General features: G+C 46.7%; 1 protein-coding gene and 1 long non-coding RNA gene across 6 annotated transcripts in view; one reads left to right on the forward strand and one right to left on the reverse strand.

The window, feature by feature from the left end:
• The window catches only part of LOC135907804 (lysosomal alpha-mannosidase-like), a 73,972-nt gene that overhangs the window by 10,030 nt on the left and 44,865 nt on the right, over positions 1-19,077 (reverse strand). For 4 of the 5 annotated variants that reach the window (XM_065439550.1, XM_065439549.2, XM_065439548.1 and 1 more), the window contains 3 exons: positions 5,781-6,017; positions 5,200-5,318; positions 1,407-1,511 (listed from right to left, as the gene is read on the reverse strand). In XM_065439550.1, coding sequence (XP_065295622.1) covers positions 1,407-1,511; positions 5,200-5,318; positions 5,781-6,017 — 461 coding nt within the window. The remainder of the gene's footprint in view (positions 1-1,406; positions 1,512-5,199; positions 5,319-5,780; positions 6,018-19,077) is intronic. The other variant, XR_010566122.1, reaches the window with a different exon arrangement.
• LOC135907807 (uncharacterized) overlaps positions 8,685-19,077 on the forward strand; it is a 265,994-nt gene continuing 255,601 nt past the window's right edge. Inside the window, exon 1 of the long non-coding RNA XR_010566123.1 lies at positions 8,685-9,433. This is a non-coding gene — a long non-coding RNA (uncharacterized lncRNA). The remainder of the gene's footprint in view (positions 9,434-19,077) is intronic.

Below are 19,077 nucleotides of genomic sequence, written 5' to 3' on the forward strand. Positions count from 1 at the left end.
GTACAGGCACACTTATTTAAATTCTCTCCGTGTACACGGCATCCTTCGCAAAACGAAGGGAATTTCAGAGGCGTGCTTCTCCTCATAAACGAAGTTCATGCGGAAAAGCAAGCTTCGACGGGGCTTTTCAAAGATATTTACTCCTGCGAGTACATGCATGGTCAGATTTCGAAGCTACTCGCAATTCATTCGGAATGGGAGTTACTGCCCACAATACCACCAAGGGCTCAAGCGACAAAGAATAATCGTCGAACGCCGGAAAGAAATAGCGAACTTATTGTTATTCCGTTTTGTCGCGGCATGTGCAGCCGTACAGATACAGTGCAGCCGTACAGATCACAGCGTTTACAAGAATGCGAAATAACTTACCTACGCAGGCGTGCATCTCAAAATTAAAAACCTTATCCTGAACATTACAAGGAGAACACTGCGATGCATTCATCTTCAGGGTGTGCGTGTCTAGAGGTTTCAGAGAAATTATAATTGTTCGGAACAGCTATATATGGTTTGTATACTTTTGCGCAGGGCTGTACATATCGGAATGCAACTTTTTGTTTCCGGAAGTTGAACCAAGGAGTAAAGCCAAACAAAGCGCGCGATGTCAGTGGGATTCCCTGCTAAGGAAAGTTGTTTTACGTTATGTCACATTAGTGGACAGAAAAAGAAGAAGAAAGAAAGAAAATTACAGTTCCAGGATATCCGTGTTGCCATGTTTGACAGTTAGTTACTCCGCGCAGTAACGTCCGTACTCATGTACTGCTTTATTTCCCCTCATCATTAATCATCACCACACAGTGACGATTGTGTAGCCTTTCTTGTGAATAGTGAATAGCTGCAGGATAGAGCGCACCGGCGCCGCCAATTTGTGTTTCTTGCCATAATGCGTGCAATATTTTATGCAAAATGCCATGAGTCTCGTGTCAATATCTGGTACATGGGTTTGCAGTGAAGGCTTCGTGCAGTTAGGTGCGTCAGCATTTGCCCTGCCATCCTCATTCTTACAGGGGTGCGGAAGAAAAAGTGGTGCAGGGTCATTTCAGACGCAAGGTGGGTGCGGCAATCTCATCGATGCAATGCCGTGATAAAGAATGCAGTGGAAATTTAGGGGAATGTGCGAAAGAAAGTGTTAGCATTACAAACGCTCTTCTAAGTCATCCTATGCCCTTTGTACCACTACCACGTGACCGGCTTCGCACACTTCACAGACATACACTTTGTTCCACTTTGGCACTCCTAATGCAAACGCATTTATACATTTTCACAGCGAGTAGCTGCGCACTCTCTGACATACCGAGCAACGTCACACCTCTAACATTGCACTGCGGACGAACAGGCAAAGGGACATATCAGACTACGAGAGGGCCACGTCGGTGCCCGCGCAAGCAAGGTGCCAGTGAGGGACTCACACCCTGTGCATGTTCCTCCAGCCGTTGCCGTCGGTGTAGAACCCCTCGGTGTCCATGTCGCTCTCATACCGCACGATCACGTCTTGTCCTACGTACGGGGCATACCTGCGCGAAGGGAACGGAACACACGTCGTAGCGATGTTCGTTCCTTGGCATCTTGGTTTAGTGGTGACACTAAACCAAGTTTCGGCTGGCGAAGTATTCCGTGAAAAACTACAATTTGCATTGAAAAGATCTTGGGGAAAGAGACGTAGAGGGCGCTAGGAGCGCGCTTATGTATATAAAATACGCAGCCAATAACGGCTCAATCAGTTGCCGTGCAGCGTGGGTCGTGCTCGTACCTGTGTCGAAATAATTGAGCGTGCAGCAGTCGCTGCTCTCCACAACTGAAAGTTGGTTTAACCCATCCTGAACGCCTAATGGTGCCGTGAGCGTGAGGTTGGTCACCTTGTGGTGGGCAGCCCGATAGTGTGGAAAAGCCTGCTTTTAGAATTTCGTGTATCTCCTTCGATTGTTGTTGCTAAGATATGTCTTAATGTTGAACACCAATAAGGACACCGACGAAAGGGGTAGCCTATGGAGAAATATTGAACAGAAACAGTGAATCAGTTCATAGATTTGTATATCATGATTGGAAACATTAGTTGCATTTCATTGGCGGAAAAGGACCGAATGTTAGCGGAGAAAATGAAGCCTCAAGTTCTCTTTCCTCAATTTCACTCCTAAACTTCATCTGAAGGCAATGAAGCCAATGCGACGTTATCTATTTGGAATCAAACTTGCGCATTTAGGTTGGTTTTTTGCGCAGAGAAAATGGTACCAAAGTTGCTAACTTAATTGCTTGGTCTCTTTGGAACGCCAAGCATAATTTCTTTCTGTTGGTAAACAAATAACTACCCTCTTGCAATACGCTGTAAAAATTCAGAGTGCCACAGAGAGCTGGTATGAAAATGTCTAGGAGGCGCCGTGACCTGTCTTTCGTTTTCTCGTCCTCTGTGGTATTTCTTGCACACAGCGAAACTCAGGTGTTTTGTAACCTTCAAGCTTGTGTATGCTGTAATGTGGCTTAGTCAAACTTTTTAAATTTTTTCTTTATTTAATTCTCTCTCTCTGTATATATATATATATTGTCATGTGGTAGTGACGATGAAGAACACAGTACCAGTGCTGTGAAAGACAAAACTAGGTTTTATTGGGCGAACCTGTGCCCACAAAACAGGCTACACTTAAAGCGCAACGATAGCGGCGAACACAGTCGGCGATCGTCGAAAACCTGATCAGGGGGTCAAGCGCGTCGGCTTTTATAGATCAGTCGTGGAATGTTCCAGATTAACCGACGGGACCCGCGTGCCTTCCACAAAGTTCTGCACTATTCGCGTCGCGCATACATGCAATCAGATTACACAAGTTGCGGTGAAAGACAGTGGAAGGAACCTTCGATAACATTCCAGAAACTTCTTTTACATGCAGGCGCGTCCTGCGCTGCACGATAACATTTGTTAGGCGGCCAAACGTGGTCGCCCGATAAAGATAAGCACATGTGTCAATATATTATTGTAGTGCACTGTTGCTGCCATAAACATCTCCAGGGCTTCGGTATTCGGTGAAGTTCGATAGGTTTGCTCAAACTCTCGATTAATGAGCAGACCAGAGGGTGCCGGTGACAGGTACAAGACTTCCGAAAGGGCGCCAAAGTTTCTGACTGCATAGATTTGTCTTTATATATATACATTTTGTTGCCCTTTCGGAAGTCTTGTACCTGTCACCGGCACCCTCTGGTTTGCTCATTCGAGAGTTTTAGCAAGAGCCCTGAAGATGTTTATGGCAGCAACCGCGCTGTTAGCACCATCTTACGACACACTAGAAAGAGGAATGCATTAAAAACTCGTGGAACAGAAAAATATAAATAAAGAGAAATCCGCTGAGCGGTAATGGTTGTTGCTACCAATGATTTTGCACGAGTAGATAGGTAGGCGAATGGAACATTATAGGTCGGTGCGCCCTAGTTGACGTGACCGTCACAGGAGGGCAATAGCAGTGCCGCAGCGCACGTTTTTTTTTATCCGGTGTTTCAGTATTGTCTAAACCGTAATAAGTTTGCGGACAGACTGGAACTTTTCTATTTGTTCATGGAATGTTTGGGAGATTGACGATGGTGTAATGGCGGTGATGTTGCTTTAGGCGGAGTTGATTTTGTAGCCTAGTAAGGCACTTAGGGCCCTCAAAGACCTGGACTCCTGTGTGCCGGCACTCCAAACGTCGGAGCGGAGAAAGACAGGGCGTATGACTCGATGCTCGTTTCGTGGGACGGAAGAACAAGGTGGAAGGCACTTCTGGAGGCCTAGAGGCACTTCACAACTAATGGCGTAACTGTATGTTATTAACAAACTACCATTGATTTACGGGTAATGTAAGTAACGTGTTCCCAGTTCAACAGTAATAACTAATATGATAATTGTATGAATAACACCTCTTCTAATTATTTTTTTCTAATCTTTATTCTGCGTATTAAGCTGGGCGTTTTGGTATGCTGTAAGCGTAGAAGAGTCGTGAATGAGTGGCTGACAAGCTCGAGACAGAGAGTGATGCAAATGAGAAGAAGGCAGGGAGGTTAACCAGACTTAAAACGTCCGGTTTGCTACCCTGCACCAGGGGGGAAAAAGGAGAAAACATTGTGCAGAGATTTTATTACCGTGAAAGTCCCCGCAAAATAATGTAGATTATTGCACCACAATTCATATATGATCGTTACACAATGATACTAATGATGGTCGAATGCCATACCACGCTGTCCGCGTCCTCTTAAATATTTGAACGCAACGCAGGCGTGACCTGTCGTAGTGGCGATCGAAGACGACTATCACAAGTTTTTTGACGCACAGTTTCAAACAACCATGTGCCGAGGTTGATGGACGAACTAAAGTGGCGGGTGGGCTGGGGTCCGGACGTTCACTTTGCCAGCCTAAATTTGTGGTGTTTTCGGCCAGTTGCTGTCGTATAGCTCCGGCAACCAGTGTTGCAAAAAAGGTTTACCTTTAACACGTAGTATTTTGCACATTAAAATGCAGTGATACGTTTTCGCACCTCTATGTTAGGTGTTCCACAAGTTATGCGGTGAACAGCCAACATCCTCATCTTGAAATTCATTTGAGTGTTAGCTCAAACGTTATTTTGTTTCTATTAACATTTTTGTCTAAGCCTTTAATTTCAATATGCTCTGTTTTGCGACTAGTTTTTATTCTTTATTCACAGTCTTGTATTCAGTCTTGGAGAGCTATTTCTGTATGTTGTCATAGATTAAATTGCGTGCGCTTATTTGTATTAAGTCTATTCTTTACAGCTGGCTGCTTCGTGCAATTGCTCATTTCGTTGTAACTGAGAATCAAAGGTCGCGTTGCTGTCTTTCACTTTAGGGCGCTTGTCGTACATACCAGCCGCGTCTCACTTACTGTATTTTCAACGTCTATCAGACAACTGAATATGCAAATTGTATTGACCGAGAAACTATCCTGCCAGAAATGTTAACGCGCGATCCGCAGGTAGCGCTCTAGAGTCTGCTGATGTTTCGGTCGAGTATAGTTAGATGCAGCATGGCATACGATTAAGAACGCAAAATCTAAAGGCGTGTATCAGCCGCGCCTTTAAATTCTCGCGTTAGCTTCATTCAACACAACAGATTTTAGCAAGGCCTGGCTTAGTCGAGATAATCGCTTAAATAGAAGAGGTTGGAATCGCATTCTAGAAAGAAACGAAAATCCAATCTTTTTTTTTTTTTCACACGCGCATCGCTTACATAGAGGGTGGAGGGCCAACTGTCCAGCTGAACTCGATGAAGTTGGAATCCCTGTGCAGAGTGACCGCTTGGGAAATGTAGTCGTTGAAGATTTGGTGAATTTCTTGAACCAATGGACCCTGTGGGAGGAACAAAAAAAAAGACACACAGTGGCTTCGATAGTGGCGTCGATGATGTTGCGCTTGCATTCTGGGGAGAGAAGAAACGCATTCCCATTTTATGTTCACGTGTTCGTTGGGCTTATCGCGATGCTCTCGCATATTTGCAAGACAACGTTTGAACCTCGCACCCGTGAGCAAAAGTATAATGGCCAGGGATGACGCGGTAAAACTAATTATCTCTTTTGTGTGTGAAGGCAACTTGAAAGTAAAGATTGCATTCCAAACTTGGCATTACGAATTCTTTAGTGCCCTCGTCAGTTTACATTTATGCGCGTTAATTACCAAGAAATTCTGTTTTTTTTTCGGCAACCCTGTGGTCCGTATACTTTTTCTCACGGGTGTACGCCGAAGGATAGTGTGCGGAGCGTGGAACGAAACACAGATGGCCTCCGCGCGGCGGCCAACTTTGGTGTGGCTAACCTTGACGACGCGGTAGGCCACGTGGTCTCCCAATGTTTGCGCTTCTCTGTGCGCGCTGAACACGTAGTGGCCAGGAGAGGGAACGCTGGAGTCTGCCTGGTCCTTGTCGTACGAGGCGAACGTCTGACGAAGCAGCACTGGCGTGGAGGAGCGGCTCGACGTTCCCCTCTTCGAGGATGGAAGCACGAGAATGCGGGACACGAGGCCGGACGCTGGGTCGAGCTCGATGCGGTACCTCTGCGAGGTTCACGAAAACCGGGAAACTACGTATCAACAGGAAAAGCGGAGAGGTCAACGCGGCATAGCCTGATCAAACGTGATGCTCCTCACAAGGAATGGGAAGAGGGGGGAATAGCTATAGGCGGCTGATGATGAGGGAACGAGTGAGGGATACGAAATGAAAAAAAAAAAAAAACGCTGAAACCATCGACGATGATTGTCAATGTAAGCGAATTGAGAGAACGAACGAACGAACGAACGAACGAACGAACGAACGAACGAACGAACGAACGAACGAACGAACGAACGAACGAACGAACGAACGAACGAACGAACGAACGAACGAACGAACGAACGAACGAACTTTTTCCTTGCTGGGTACGACCAGCGACCAACCGCGAAAACGGGCGAAAGAGCCAAAGAAGCGATACGCTTTGAAATGCGCCGTTCAGACGTTTACTTAGTGGAACACTAAAGAGAAACGCGAAGTTACTTTACACTGATAAAGCATCCTTATGATGCACATTCTCTTAAGGGAAGGGGGCATGCAAAGTGCAGTACTTACTTATACTGCCATACTTATATATGTTTTGTTGGTAGGCACGAAGCTACTTCATTACCTGCATGTTTACTGTCGGCCCCGGTTTTACTTCTGCAACGAAAGGTTGTTTTATTCGAGTACCTTACGCTAATTAGCCGCGGTAGCGTGGTGGCTTTGGCGTTGGTCTGCTAAGCCCGAAGGCGCGGGTTCAAATCCCGGGTGCGTCAGCTGCACTTTTATGGGGGCGAAATGCAACAACGCTCATGTTTCGGGTGCACGTTAGAGAACCGCCAGTGGTCAAATTTAATCCGAAGTCCCCCCCACTACGGCCTGATTCATAATCGCATCGTGGTTTTGGCACGTAACACCTCAGAATTTAATAAATAAATAAGTAAATAAATAAATAAATAAATAAGCGTACGCTCCCTGCCGTGGCCGTAGGCATCGAACCGACGACTTCGTGTTCAACACAAGGATGTTTTCTTGAATTAGTAAAGCCAAGAAAGAGTAAATGAAACATGACACATTGGGAAAAGAGATAACAGAGAAAAATCAGGAGGCCGGAAAGCACTTTTATTAAGGGTACGCTATTATATATCCAGCCAGCCTCTTACTCTGACCCACCCAGCTTGCATAGTTGCTTGGGCCACTAGATATGCGCTCCTGGTTGTGATACCGTCGTGCTAGTTCCATCGTCGTTATCCGCTCTCCGTGACCTTACTCTCGTCGTGTTGTCCTCGTCACGGCTTCAACTCCGACCGAGTCACCCAAGTTGTCTATCAGCTTGGGTCCGCTTCTTGTGGGCTCATGGTCATGGTGTCGTCGTGGTTGTTGTATCGTTGCGATTCCAGCTTTGTCGTCCGCGACTCTCGTCATGCTGTCGTTCTCACGCAATTGTCGTCATACAGTGGTTATGCATTCCTCACAACGCGATGCCGTCGTGGTTCGAGAACCGTCATCAGTACAGCTTCGTGGTTGACTCTCGTCAGTGCTGTCGTTGTCACGCCTTCTATACTCCGATCCAGTCGTCCAGGTTGTCTAATGGCTTGCGCCACTAGTTATGAATCCGCCGAGGTGGGGGAGAGGGGGAGAGAGAGAGTGAGAAGGGAGGACGGAAAGGCAGGGAGGTTAACCAGACTGAGTCCAGTTTGCTACCCTACACGTGGGGAGGGGAATGGGGAGTGAAAGAGGGAGAGAGAGAACTTAGGTGTATGATGTCTATAGTCGGGCACTCAAGCCTCTTGCCCTCAGGTAGCGAAAAAGCGCTCGAACTGCTTTCTGGGCCAGTGAACTGTGAGGCCAGGAGGTGGCTTGGTGGCTGTGGTGTTGCGCTGCTAAGCACGAGGTCGCGAAATCGAATCCCGGCCGCGGCGGCCGCATTTCGATGGGGACGAAATGCAAGAAAGCCCGTGTACCATGCATTGGGGCGCATTGAATGTCTTTTGGCTGTCAAAATTAATCTGGAGTTAAATTAGCACGGTGGCGAAATGCGAAAAAGTGTCCAAGTAATGTCTATATTGCTGTTAAAGTTATGGTTATGCACCGATTCTAGGAAGCCTGTGACACACTTCCGAAGGACGTATACTGTAAATTTTCGCTTGAAGACGTGTGGGTAAAGAACCCCCAGGTGGTCAAAATTAACCGGGAGTCCTCCACTCTATGGCGCGCCTCATAATCAGATCGTTGTTTTGGAACGTGACACCTCAGAATTTAATTTTTAGTGCGGCCTGAGAAGGCGATGTTTTACGGATGACTAGAAATGTGCGCTCGTGAGTTGCAGGTCACGCTCGCGGCCAGTGGCCATCGCGAACCCGAAGGCGCGGCCGCGGAAACTGGAAGATCCCGTCGGCGGGTTATAGACTGACAAGAGGACTGCGACAGCGCTAGCGCAATTGCTGTCCGAGAACAAAGTACAAGCTTCTGTAAAATTCGGAGTTCTGCAACTCTATGGGCGCTATACGACATGTTCTCCCCCCCTCCCCCCCCATTTGATTCGCTTTTTTTTTCTTTTTTTGTCACATGACCAGTCGCGCTGATTGGGATGACAACGGCAATGCGGTGGCATGCGAGCCAGTGACGTATAGCGAGGTTACCCAATGCGCGAAAAAAAATAAGAAAGAAGAAACAGGAAGCAATGCCCGGGCGTCTCGACGCATGCGCCAAACAGCTCAGTATCGTGGTTGTCGTGGTCGAGACAGCATCCGGGTGCTGGAGCCGCCATAGTGCACTGTCTGCCTACCTTTCGGTGTGCTCCGTGTCGGTCAAACTCTGCGTCGTAGCATACCACCAGCGGTCCTACTTACACCGTTCGATCACGCATCAACAGTGGCAGCGCTTCACGGAGTTACACGCTACGCGTGTTCTCCACGTCATACCGACTCGGAAGAACGTGACTTTCAGCTACGGGCCTGAAAAATGTGAGGCACGCTTAGACTTCGCGTGCGGCAGCAGTCAAATCAACGCGTTCTGGCTGCTACCACCAGAGATGGTTCGCTGCTCGACCTGCGCAACGGCTCTTTCCGGGGACATCATCTTCGTCTCAAGTTGCACTGATCTCTGCAATTCGTCCCCCTCCATTCGAGCTCCTGGAATATCTGCAACGCCTCGACCTGCATTTTAACTCTCGGAGTGTACACGACACGTCACTATGTACGCTAATGACTTCCCGGTTAAAAACCCGCGCAGCGTACAAGTCGCCAGTCGTGCCTGCTCGTTTCCTTTTGTTTTTTGTGTTTGTGCGCGTTCCCACCCGTCGATGACGCCTGGCCTATGAACTGTGCATGAAGAACTATGGCCACGCCGATTACCGGGGAATCTGCGGTGCAGCCCATCGTCACTACGATCGAGCTTCGCCACAGAGAGCTTCTTCACGAGCTTCGTCAGCGTTCAGCAAGTAAGCTGCTATATGGTGGTCCCCAAGCTGGCGAGGGTGGTGCACGCTTTGGAAAAATTAAGCTAAGTTTTACTAATTTGCATTCGCTAACATTGTATAGTTATACATTCCAAACTTACGCAAGGTCAGTTTGATGCTTAATTATGAGCCCGAAATTTCGTGGGCGGCTGCGTAACGGCCGCTGAACGGGCCGCCGAGGCCAATCAGCGTCGACTGAAGGACCGCCAATTGCGAGACGCAGACGCGTACCTCCGAAAACTTTGGCAAAAACGAATTTGGTGCAGCGTACAGAGTCTGCACCAAATCTGATAGTGCCTGATAGGTGTAACGTTAAGGGATAAGAAAAGAGCAGATTGGGTGAGGGAACAAACGCGAGTTAATGACATCTTAGTTGAAATCAAGGAAAAAAAATGGGCATGGGCAGGACATGTAATGAGGAGGGAAGATAACCTATGGTCATTAAGGGTTACGGACTGGATTCCAAGGGAAGGGAAGCGTAACAGGGGGCGGCAGAAAGTTAGGTGGGCGGATGAGGTTAAGAAGCTTGCAGGGACGGCATGGCCACAATTAGTACATGACCGGGGTTGTTGGAGAAATAGGGGAGAGGCTTTTGCCCTGCAGTGGGCGTAACCAGGCTGATGATGATGATGATGATGATGATGACAGAGTCTGCGACGACGCGTGGGGCCTATCGTACGTCGTCAGGGTGTCGCAGCCTTGCGCATGTGGCGGTCGTCGAGTGAGCGTTTTCCGTGGAGGACGCGAATTGGTTCGGTTTTGCGCCGCGTGCAGGGGAGAAAATTTTGCACTGATTCAGATGATCATCGGGGATGGTTTCTGCCGGGATTTAGTTATAGCGAAGCAGAAAAAAAATTGAGGGCGCTTAAGCTTCGCCTTCAAGAGTGGAACGCGATAGTGTTATTGCACCCTGGCCAGTTCGCACCGCCCGCTCATTTACTCGGCATGCTCTTGAGTCACACAAAGACGAAACGCGCGTCTGAGCAAGCAGAACGAACCGAAGAACTCGGTGTCTCGGGAAGAGAAACGATCTACGCGAGCCAAACGTCGTGATCGGCACGGGCAGCCGGGCCGCGACGCGCCACGAAGGCGGACGCGATCGTGGGGCTGGCGCTTCGATGGGATCGTCCTCTATCTCGCTTGGGAGCACCACGCAGACGCATGACTCCTCGACAGCAGCAGAGCACACATCGCAGGGGACGCTTTCCCACCAGACGCGCTACGGCGCAGCGATTACGTCAGAGGCGTCCCGCATCGGACGCTGCACCTAGGAATCGCGCTGTGAGCGGGAATGAGCAGCCGCGTCGCCTAAACACGAGGGTTCGAGTGACGCACACTGGACGTTGTAAGAGGGGAGAGCGAGAAAACTTATTAAACGCAAGGGTAGTGGGGCATCCTCGCACCGGTCCCCGCACGGCCCCAACGCGCTCAAACGAGACGAAGTGGAGAAGCGGTAAAGCCCCTCAATTTAGGAAGCGGGTGAGTGGCGCGCCACCTGTCGGGGCAGCGCCGTACATTTCGAGGGGGGGGGTCTTCTGTGTTTACCGCAAGATGGCTCTGCTTGGGCACCAAGCGTAGAAGAAATGTAGCGGAAACGTAGTTCGCTACTCGTTTAACTGCGACTTCTGTAATGTACAGGTTCATAATCGCCGATATACACCGCAGTACAACTTTCTACGGCACGTTTCTAACGCAACACCGCATTCACTAGAGGCGCTCTTGTCGCGCTTTGAACCATCGAACTCACGGCTGAGTCCTGAGAAATGCGCTCATGTCTAATATCCATACGCGTTCGCCACACTCTATGCATGCACAGAAGCATTAACAGATCGACAGGCACTCCCTCTGGTTCCGCGCATGGCAGAAAGCGTATCCTGAAAGCACTTAACGGCAATTCCTTTTTAAAGCTGCGTTTTAGAATATTCCACAATAAAACTGCGTCATGGCAGCCCAGAAAGATATGCTCGATCGTCTGCGGTTTTTTGCATATAAAGCAATTTACAGACCAAGGTACAAAAATGCCTTTGCTTTGCAACCATGGTTTCACTGGGAGAGTGCCTGTATGTAGTTGAAAAAGAAAGATTTAACAGAAGCTCTTACCGGCATTCGTTTAACTCTCTTATAAGAACAGCTCGTTCTGAACCTAAAACAAATACTGTGCGATACAACGGTACAGGCAAGAGTACACCAACAAGATCTTTATACAACTTTTTACTAGTAACAGCGTCCAGATATTCACTATAAAATCTTGCTTTTAGTATTTGGAAAGACGCACATGAATACTTCACTGAAAGTGTGATATATATATACGCGAATTTTTCTGTGCACAGAGTGATCCTCCTGATTGGCTAAGTGCTTTGGACGAAGTGACTAGCCTACATCGTTCTTATTACAACACACTGGTCCGGCATTCGCTGGTTGGTTTTTATGGGCATGTAGTACTCACATTGTACTTTCTTTTGCCAAATCGGTAATAATAATAATAAAAAAAAGAAACTCATGGCTGAGTGGTAGTGTCTCCGTCTCACACTCCGGAGACCCTGGTTCGATTCCCACCCAGCCCATCGTGCAAGTTTTTATTTACGAATTGCCTTCCGACAATTTTCGTACTGTACTGGTTCTTATATTTTTTCTGATTTATTTAGAATTTCGTCCCCGGTAAAAAGTGATTTCTACTCCTTACTATTCCAGAAACTTCGGTAACTCAACCTGTAACTAAACTTGGGCTCTGATATCATATCTGTAATGAAACTCGTTAATTTTGTACTGTACTATTCTTTTTTCCATTTTTTTCCGATTTATTTTGGATTTCGTCCCCGTTCGTCTCAGGAGGTGAGCCGGAAGTGCTGCGCAAGAAACAAGAGTGTCACTCGGTGCTCGTGCCACTAAAGAAAAGCGCCGGTATATTACCACTCGGGGGAAGTGACGCATGACCTAGAATTCGCGGCTCCTTGAAATGGCCTCCGAGATAAGGGGGCGAACTTGGGATTTCGAAACGTCATAGGTGACAACCATCAGCACTCGGTGGAAGTGACGCATGACCTAGAATTCGCGGCTCCTTGAAATGGCCTCCGAGATAAGGGGGCGAACTTGGGATTTCGAAACGTCATAGGCGACACCCACCAGGTACACGCGTCGTGGGCTTAGGTTCCGTTAAACTAACCCTGCAGCTTTGACAAGATTGGTTCAGGGGTACATGCTACTCGTAAGAAAATTTAACCAATGTAATCATTTATTACATTCGTCCTAAAGGGACCAAAAACCAATTTTACATTCCCACTCTGAACCATCGCAGTAGGTCACTAAAATTCTGTGATGCGTGCCAAAACCACGAAATGATTCAGGAGCGACGTAGTGGGTACTCCGGAATAATTTGGACCACCTGAGCATTGACACCGAGGCCACGTGTAGAGTTCTGCTTGAATTCCTTGCACGGTGCCCTTAACTACGGCAGGTCAGGAGACTTCCCGTTTCGCATGTACTTTGGATATTGCTTTACCAAAACACTGGGATAAAAGCCATATACCCTGTATGAAAGTCTATGCGAATACTCCAAATATTGCCGGTTTGACCAGAGTACAATGAAACTATATTGTGGAACATCTTTAAGCTAACGCGAGGGTATAATGCGGTTCTGAGAGGTTGCGTGCACTCATCAAAACTAGTAGTTCTACTCTGAAAAGCATTAACGTCATGTTGCGAACTCAAGTTTAGCTCGGGCCCAACTCCAACGCGGGCTATTCAAATACATGTAAAACGGAAAAAAACGTTATTCTGAAATCATTGACTGATTTTAATGAAATTTGTTGCATTTGAGAAAGGAAGTTAAATTCTAGCGACTGTTGGAAGCGGAATTTCGATTTAGGGCTTAAGCTTTCTTAAAAAGATTTTCAAAAGTACGAAAGCTTGAAAATAAATATAGAAGCACGATTTTTATAAACGAATAGCTCTGCATCCAGAACAGATATTGCGCTTCTGTAAACGGCATCTGCTGAGGTTTCTGCTGAGGTTTCGACTGAATTTCGACTGAACGTTTCTGAGACTGAGGTGCAGTCGATACATCCCTGCCTGTTTCCGCATTGCTACGTTACCTGTCCATGATACTTATTCTCCCTGTTTACTATAATGTACTATCCAAACCTCAGCAGTCATGGAGGCATTACGGAATCAGGGTGTAGATGAGCCATATGTAAAAATACTGGAAGATATCTATAGCGGCTCCACAGCCACTGTAGTCCTCCATGAAGCATGCAACAAAATCCCAATAAGGAAAGGCGTCAGGCAGGGAGATGCGATATCTCCAATGCTATTCACAGTGTGTTTACAGGAGGTATTCAGAGACCTGGATTGGGGAGAATTGGGGATAAAAGTTAATGGAGAATACCTTAGTAACTTGCGATTCGCTGATGATATTGCCTTGCTTAGTAACTCAGGGGACCAATTGCAATGCATGCTCACTGACCTGGAGAGGCAAAGCAGAAGAGTGGGTCTAAAAATTATTCTGCAGAAAACTAAAGTAATGCTTAAGTCTCGGGAGAGAACAGCAATTTACAATAGGCAGCGAGGCACTGGAAGTCGTAAGGGAATACATCTACTTAGGGCAGGTAGTGACGGTGGATCCGGATCATGAGACGGAAATAATCAGACGAATAAGAATGGGCTGGGGTGCGTTTGGCAGGCACTCCCAAATCATGAAAAGCAGGTTGCCATTATGCCTCAAGAGAAAAGTATATAATAGCTGTTTCTTACCAGTACTCACCTACGGGGCAGAAACCTGGAGGCTTACGAAAAGGGTTCTACTCAAATTGAGGACGACACAACGAGCTATGGAAAGAAGAATGATAGGTGTAACGTTAAGGGATAAGAAAAGAGCAGATTGGGTGAGGGAACAAACGCGAGTTAATGACGTCTTAGTTGAAATCAAGAAAAAGAAATGGGCATGGGCAGGACATGTAATGAGGAGGGAAGATAACCGATGGTCATTAAGGGTTACGGACTGGATCCCAAGGGAAGGGAAGCGTAGCAGGGGGCGGCAGAAAGTTAGGTGGGTGGATGAGATTAAGAAGTTTGCAGGGACGGCATGGCCACAATTAGTACATGACCGGGGTTGTTGGAGAAGTATGGGAGAGGCCTTTGCCCTGCAGTGGGCGTAACCAGGCTGATGATGATGATGATGAAATGGCATCCACTAGATAATTTGAAAGCGGACAAATATGATACGTCATTTTATATCACGTGAATTTGTTCCTTTGTGTACAAGGGTACCGCAAAAGCTGGATTTCCATATTACAACATTTTTTGAGATTCGTGTGTAATATATCAATTTTGTCCATACATATAATTCATTCATTCATTCATTCATTCTGAATTTCACTTCCGCTTTATTTTCAGATTATCTCGGTTGGTGCTTGAGTAAATTTCTCCTTGATTTATGTGTGCGCCGAGGTATTTACATTGCTAGACTATGGGTATTGCTGTTGAATAGACACCACGTAATTACTCGGCTCTTCATTAAAGATGAAAATCTTCGATTTATTAGCGTTAAACTTAAGGCAGAGATTTGTTTCGGCGCTACCACAAATATTCTTCTGTAGATCTTTTGCACTGTTCGCTAGTGGCACTATGTGGTCCGCATACATCAATACGGGAAGCTTCTGTTGCACAATTTGTCTATTGCGCGTGTATAAGATGAATCAAACCCTAATCTACTGTCTTTCAATCGTCTTTCTATACCCTTAACATAAAGTGTGAATAAAAGTGGAGACAGAGGACATCCTTGCTTCAGTCCTTGGTGAAATTCCACCACTTAATTACATTTCCGGCCTTCTCATACAATTTTTGAAAATTGTCTCTATATATCTCCCTCAGCAGCACCACCAAATCGTCATCTATGTCTTCAAGCTTGAGAACATTCCATGGCAACTCCCTGTCTACGTTGTCGTAGGCTCCTTTAATATCTAGAAATGCTATCCATAAAGGTTTACTTTGAGCTACTTAAATCTCTATGCACTGCGTTAGTACAAATATATTCTCTAAGCTCGGACTGGTCTGAGCCCCTTCTATAGTTCTCCCAGTACATCACTTTCCACCACCCACTTCGACAGCTCTAATTTTATGGCTTTTATGGCCAATATATATATATATATCACCGATGTTACTGTAACTGGCTTGTACGAGCTCGTCTTGTCTTTGCCTTTGTCAATGAGGTTCATCTTGCTTTCACGCCATCTGACCAAAATTTCCTTCGTTCTTATCACTTGCTCTACGGCATTAGTCTGCAGTGCCTTGCTCTTTGGACCGAAGTTGTTGATCAGCTGCACTGGGATTTCATCGGGTCGGCAGCCGTGTTATTAGGGACATTTTCTTCTGCTTTTCTTTTTGCAGTGAAACGTTCCTACGCAAAATTTTGCTCTGTCTTTTCTATTATTGGTGGATCTTCTCGAGTCTGAGCCTTCTTTCATGCTGAAGTTATTCCTGATAATGTCTGTGATGTACCGCAGCGCATCGTCTCCCTCGCGTCTTCATCGCTTATAGCCATTTGCGAATTCTTAGTTGGAGCTCCTAGTGAACTTACATGGTTCCAGAATCTTGTTGGTGCGTTCTTGTCTCTTTTTCTAATAATACGCGCTCAATGTTCACTTGCGCATTTAATTTTCGCTTGCACGAGCTTTTCTTTTGTCGGTATGCATTCCATCCAAGGAGCACCTCTTCTTTATGTTATCCCAACTTTTCTTGGCTTCTCGATGATCGGTAGACGCCTGCTTAAGCACTTATATAGCTTGCTTTATTTCCTTGTTCCATCACTTACCTCGTTTCCTCTTTCCTATCCAACAACTTTTTTTGCCATGTCTGTCTTCTCTTCGGCCGCATAACGTCTGCCAGTTCCTTATAGTCTCAGCCTGTTGTAGGAAATGCCTCCATTTTCTTTGTTTTTTTTTGCGATCTCTGTTGTATGCTTTTCACTCAATTTTATAAATTCTGGCGCCGTTGGTTCGTGTTCTCCGGTAGTATCTGTTTAAAATCTGAAGGTTAAACGTTTATGATCGCTACCCAGGCTATCTTTTCCATGTTTATCTATCATCATTTGCTCTAGTCGTTCGTAGAACGTTTCTGAGACTGAGGTGCAGTCGATACATCCCTGCCTGTTTCCGCATTGCTACGTTACCTGTCCATGATACTTATTCTCCCTGTTTACTATAATGTTCTGTTCAACGCACAGATCCAGTACTAGAGAACCGTTGTAATCAGTATATCCGTCTAAATCCTCCATGTGCGCATTTATAACACGAAGGCTGATTTATTGAGCTCACTTTTATAGCTTCTAAGGCATGCAGTCAATCAATTCTTTATTTATATCTCTGCTATCACTACTTGTCCATAGGTGCGCTACTCCAAGCCACTCCAAGCTACTCCAGGCCTTACCATCTCAACAGAAAAATGTGCGTTAGTCGCTTTTACGCGAAAAGCAATGTCTGGTTATCCAGTATATATCAATGGCCAGCCTATCAGCTACAAGAAAAATCATCGGTTTTTGGGTGTCATTGTTGACCGGGACCTGTCTTGGAGCCCTGAGGTTGCCCACTTGAAGAAGAGGCTCACATCTATTGTTCACATCTTCAAGTTCATCGCCGGCAAAACATGGGGATCGTCAATAGGCTCCATGCTACAGTTATATCGATCACTTTTTATCGGATTTCTACGTTATAGTTCTCCCGTGCTTGCTAAAATATGCAAGTCCAATCTTAGAGAACTTCAGAGCGTGCAAGCACAGGCACTACGTGTTTGCCTAGGCCTTCCGCGGAGCGCTTCAACAGCAGGAGCCATTATAATGGCTCAAGACCATCCGATCACGACTTACATCAGCACCGACTCGCTCAGGGCCCATGCTCGTCATATTTCACGGATTCAATCAAGCTTTCTTGCCTGTCTGCCAGAACGACGACCACAGGCATCCTTCTCCAACGAGGTCAGCAAGTATCGTGCCTCCCTACCATCGGGGTTTACACCATCAGCACGTTCAACCTCAGCTTTGTGGTGTTTAAAACAACCTCAAGTGCGTCTTACGGTTCCAGGAATAAGAAAGAAGACCGACCTATCTACCTTGGCCTTGAAGCAAGCAGCTCTGGATTGTTTGCACACTTCCTACTTTGACCGAGTCCACATATATACGTATGGCTCTTCCACCCAGACCAGCTCCACCGGGGCAGTGGTTATACCATCACGATCACTAAGCATCCGATACAAGATTTCTCACATGACAACATCGACCGGTTCGGAGCTTGTTGCCCTCCGAGGTGCCGTTGATTATATTAGCAACCAACCGGCTAATCGGTGGGCAATATTCTGTGATTCAAAGGCGGCCTTACAATGTCTTCTGTCATCTCTTCGTCGCGGGTCCTGTGAATACGAGAACTTCACCATCACATGATTGCTAAAGGGCACGACGTCGTGTTTCAGTGGCTGCCTGGCCATTGCGGTATCTCCGGCAACGACCTCGCTGACGACGCTGCTAAGAAAGCACACGAAGGAGCAACCCTTGTTTCTATACCTTTATCGCGTACTGACGCAGCCAAACACTTAGGCAAGCTAGCGCACCGTATGACATTGGAGAAGTGGCACACACCTGATTTCACTCAACATCGATTGCATTCCCTCGATCCATCTATGCAAGTGCGGCTGTTACCAGGGCTTCCGCGTAATGAGGAAACAATGCTGTGCCGCTTACGCTTGGGCGTCGCATTCACGAATGCATATACGTTTTTGATTGGCATGGCTGATAGCGCCGAGTGCAATGCCTGCGGTGTCGAAGAAACTATAGACCATCTACTGTGCAACTGCCCATCATTTGAAAATGAAAGACAAGATCTCTGCACAGCTCTCAACAAGTTAGATAGAAACCCGTTCACCTTGAACAAGATCTTGGGACCATGGCCTCGTATATCGCAGCTACAAAAGGCCACAAAAGCGCTGCTGCGATATTTGAAAGATACAGGATTGAGTGAGCGTCTGTAATCCGGACTGAGTGACTGAACGATATCCCCGGTGGACTTTCTCTTCTTTCTTTAATCTTTCCGTCCCCATTTCCCTTTCCCCAGTGTAGGGTAGCCAACCGGGCTCAGTCCTGGTTAACCTCCCTACCTTTCATTTATCATTTGCTCTCTCTCTCTCTACTCCAAGCCACGTCCTCTTTCCTGCCCATGTGCTGCTAATCCATAAATGCTAATTACATGTCTAGTTTGCTCTTTGCCACTTCATACCTCGCTTAATTAGCTTGCCGACGCCTCCCCCTTTTCTTGACCCAGTCATTCTGTTGCAACCCTCCCATACAATATTGCCAATAACAGGCGGCTGCTTCAAACTTCGTAGATGCGTTTCGGACATGGCTTAGTCCTTCAACTGCGTTTTAATTTCCAGCCATTCCTTCTGTTTGCGACCACCCTGCAACCTTACGTAACAAATTTTACCGGAAAAAGTACACGGCAACAGATTCGTGCATTAGTATACTACTTGAAGTGCACCGGTTTAAGAGACCGTTTATAGTGTCCCGGTGCATCCTCCCACACGCCGTTAGCTAACCCTCTCTCCCTCTTTTCCTCTCTATATTTCCCTTTCCCCCACCCCCAGTG

The sequence above is a fragment of the Dermacentor albipictus genome, chromosome 6 (genome assembly GCF_038994185.2).
Source record: "Dermacentor albipictus isolate Rhodes 1998 colony chromosome 6, USDA_Dalb.pri_finalv2, whole genome shotgun sequence".
Classification (NCBI taxonomy): Eukaryota; Metazoa; Arthropoda; class Arachnida; order Ixodida; family Ixodidae; genus Dermacentor; species Dermacentor albipictus.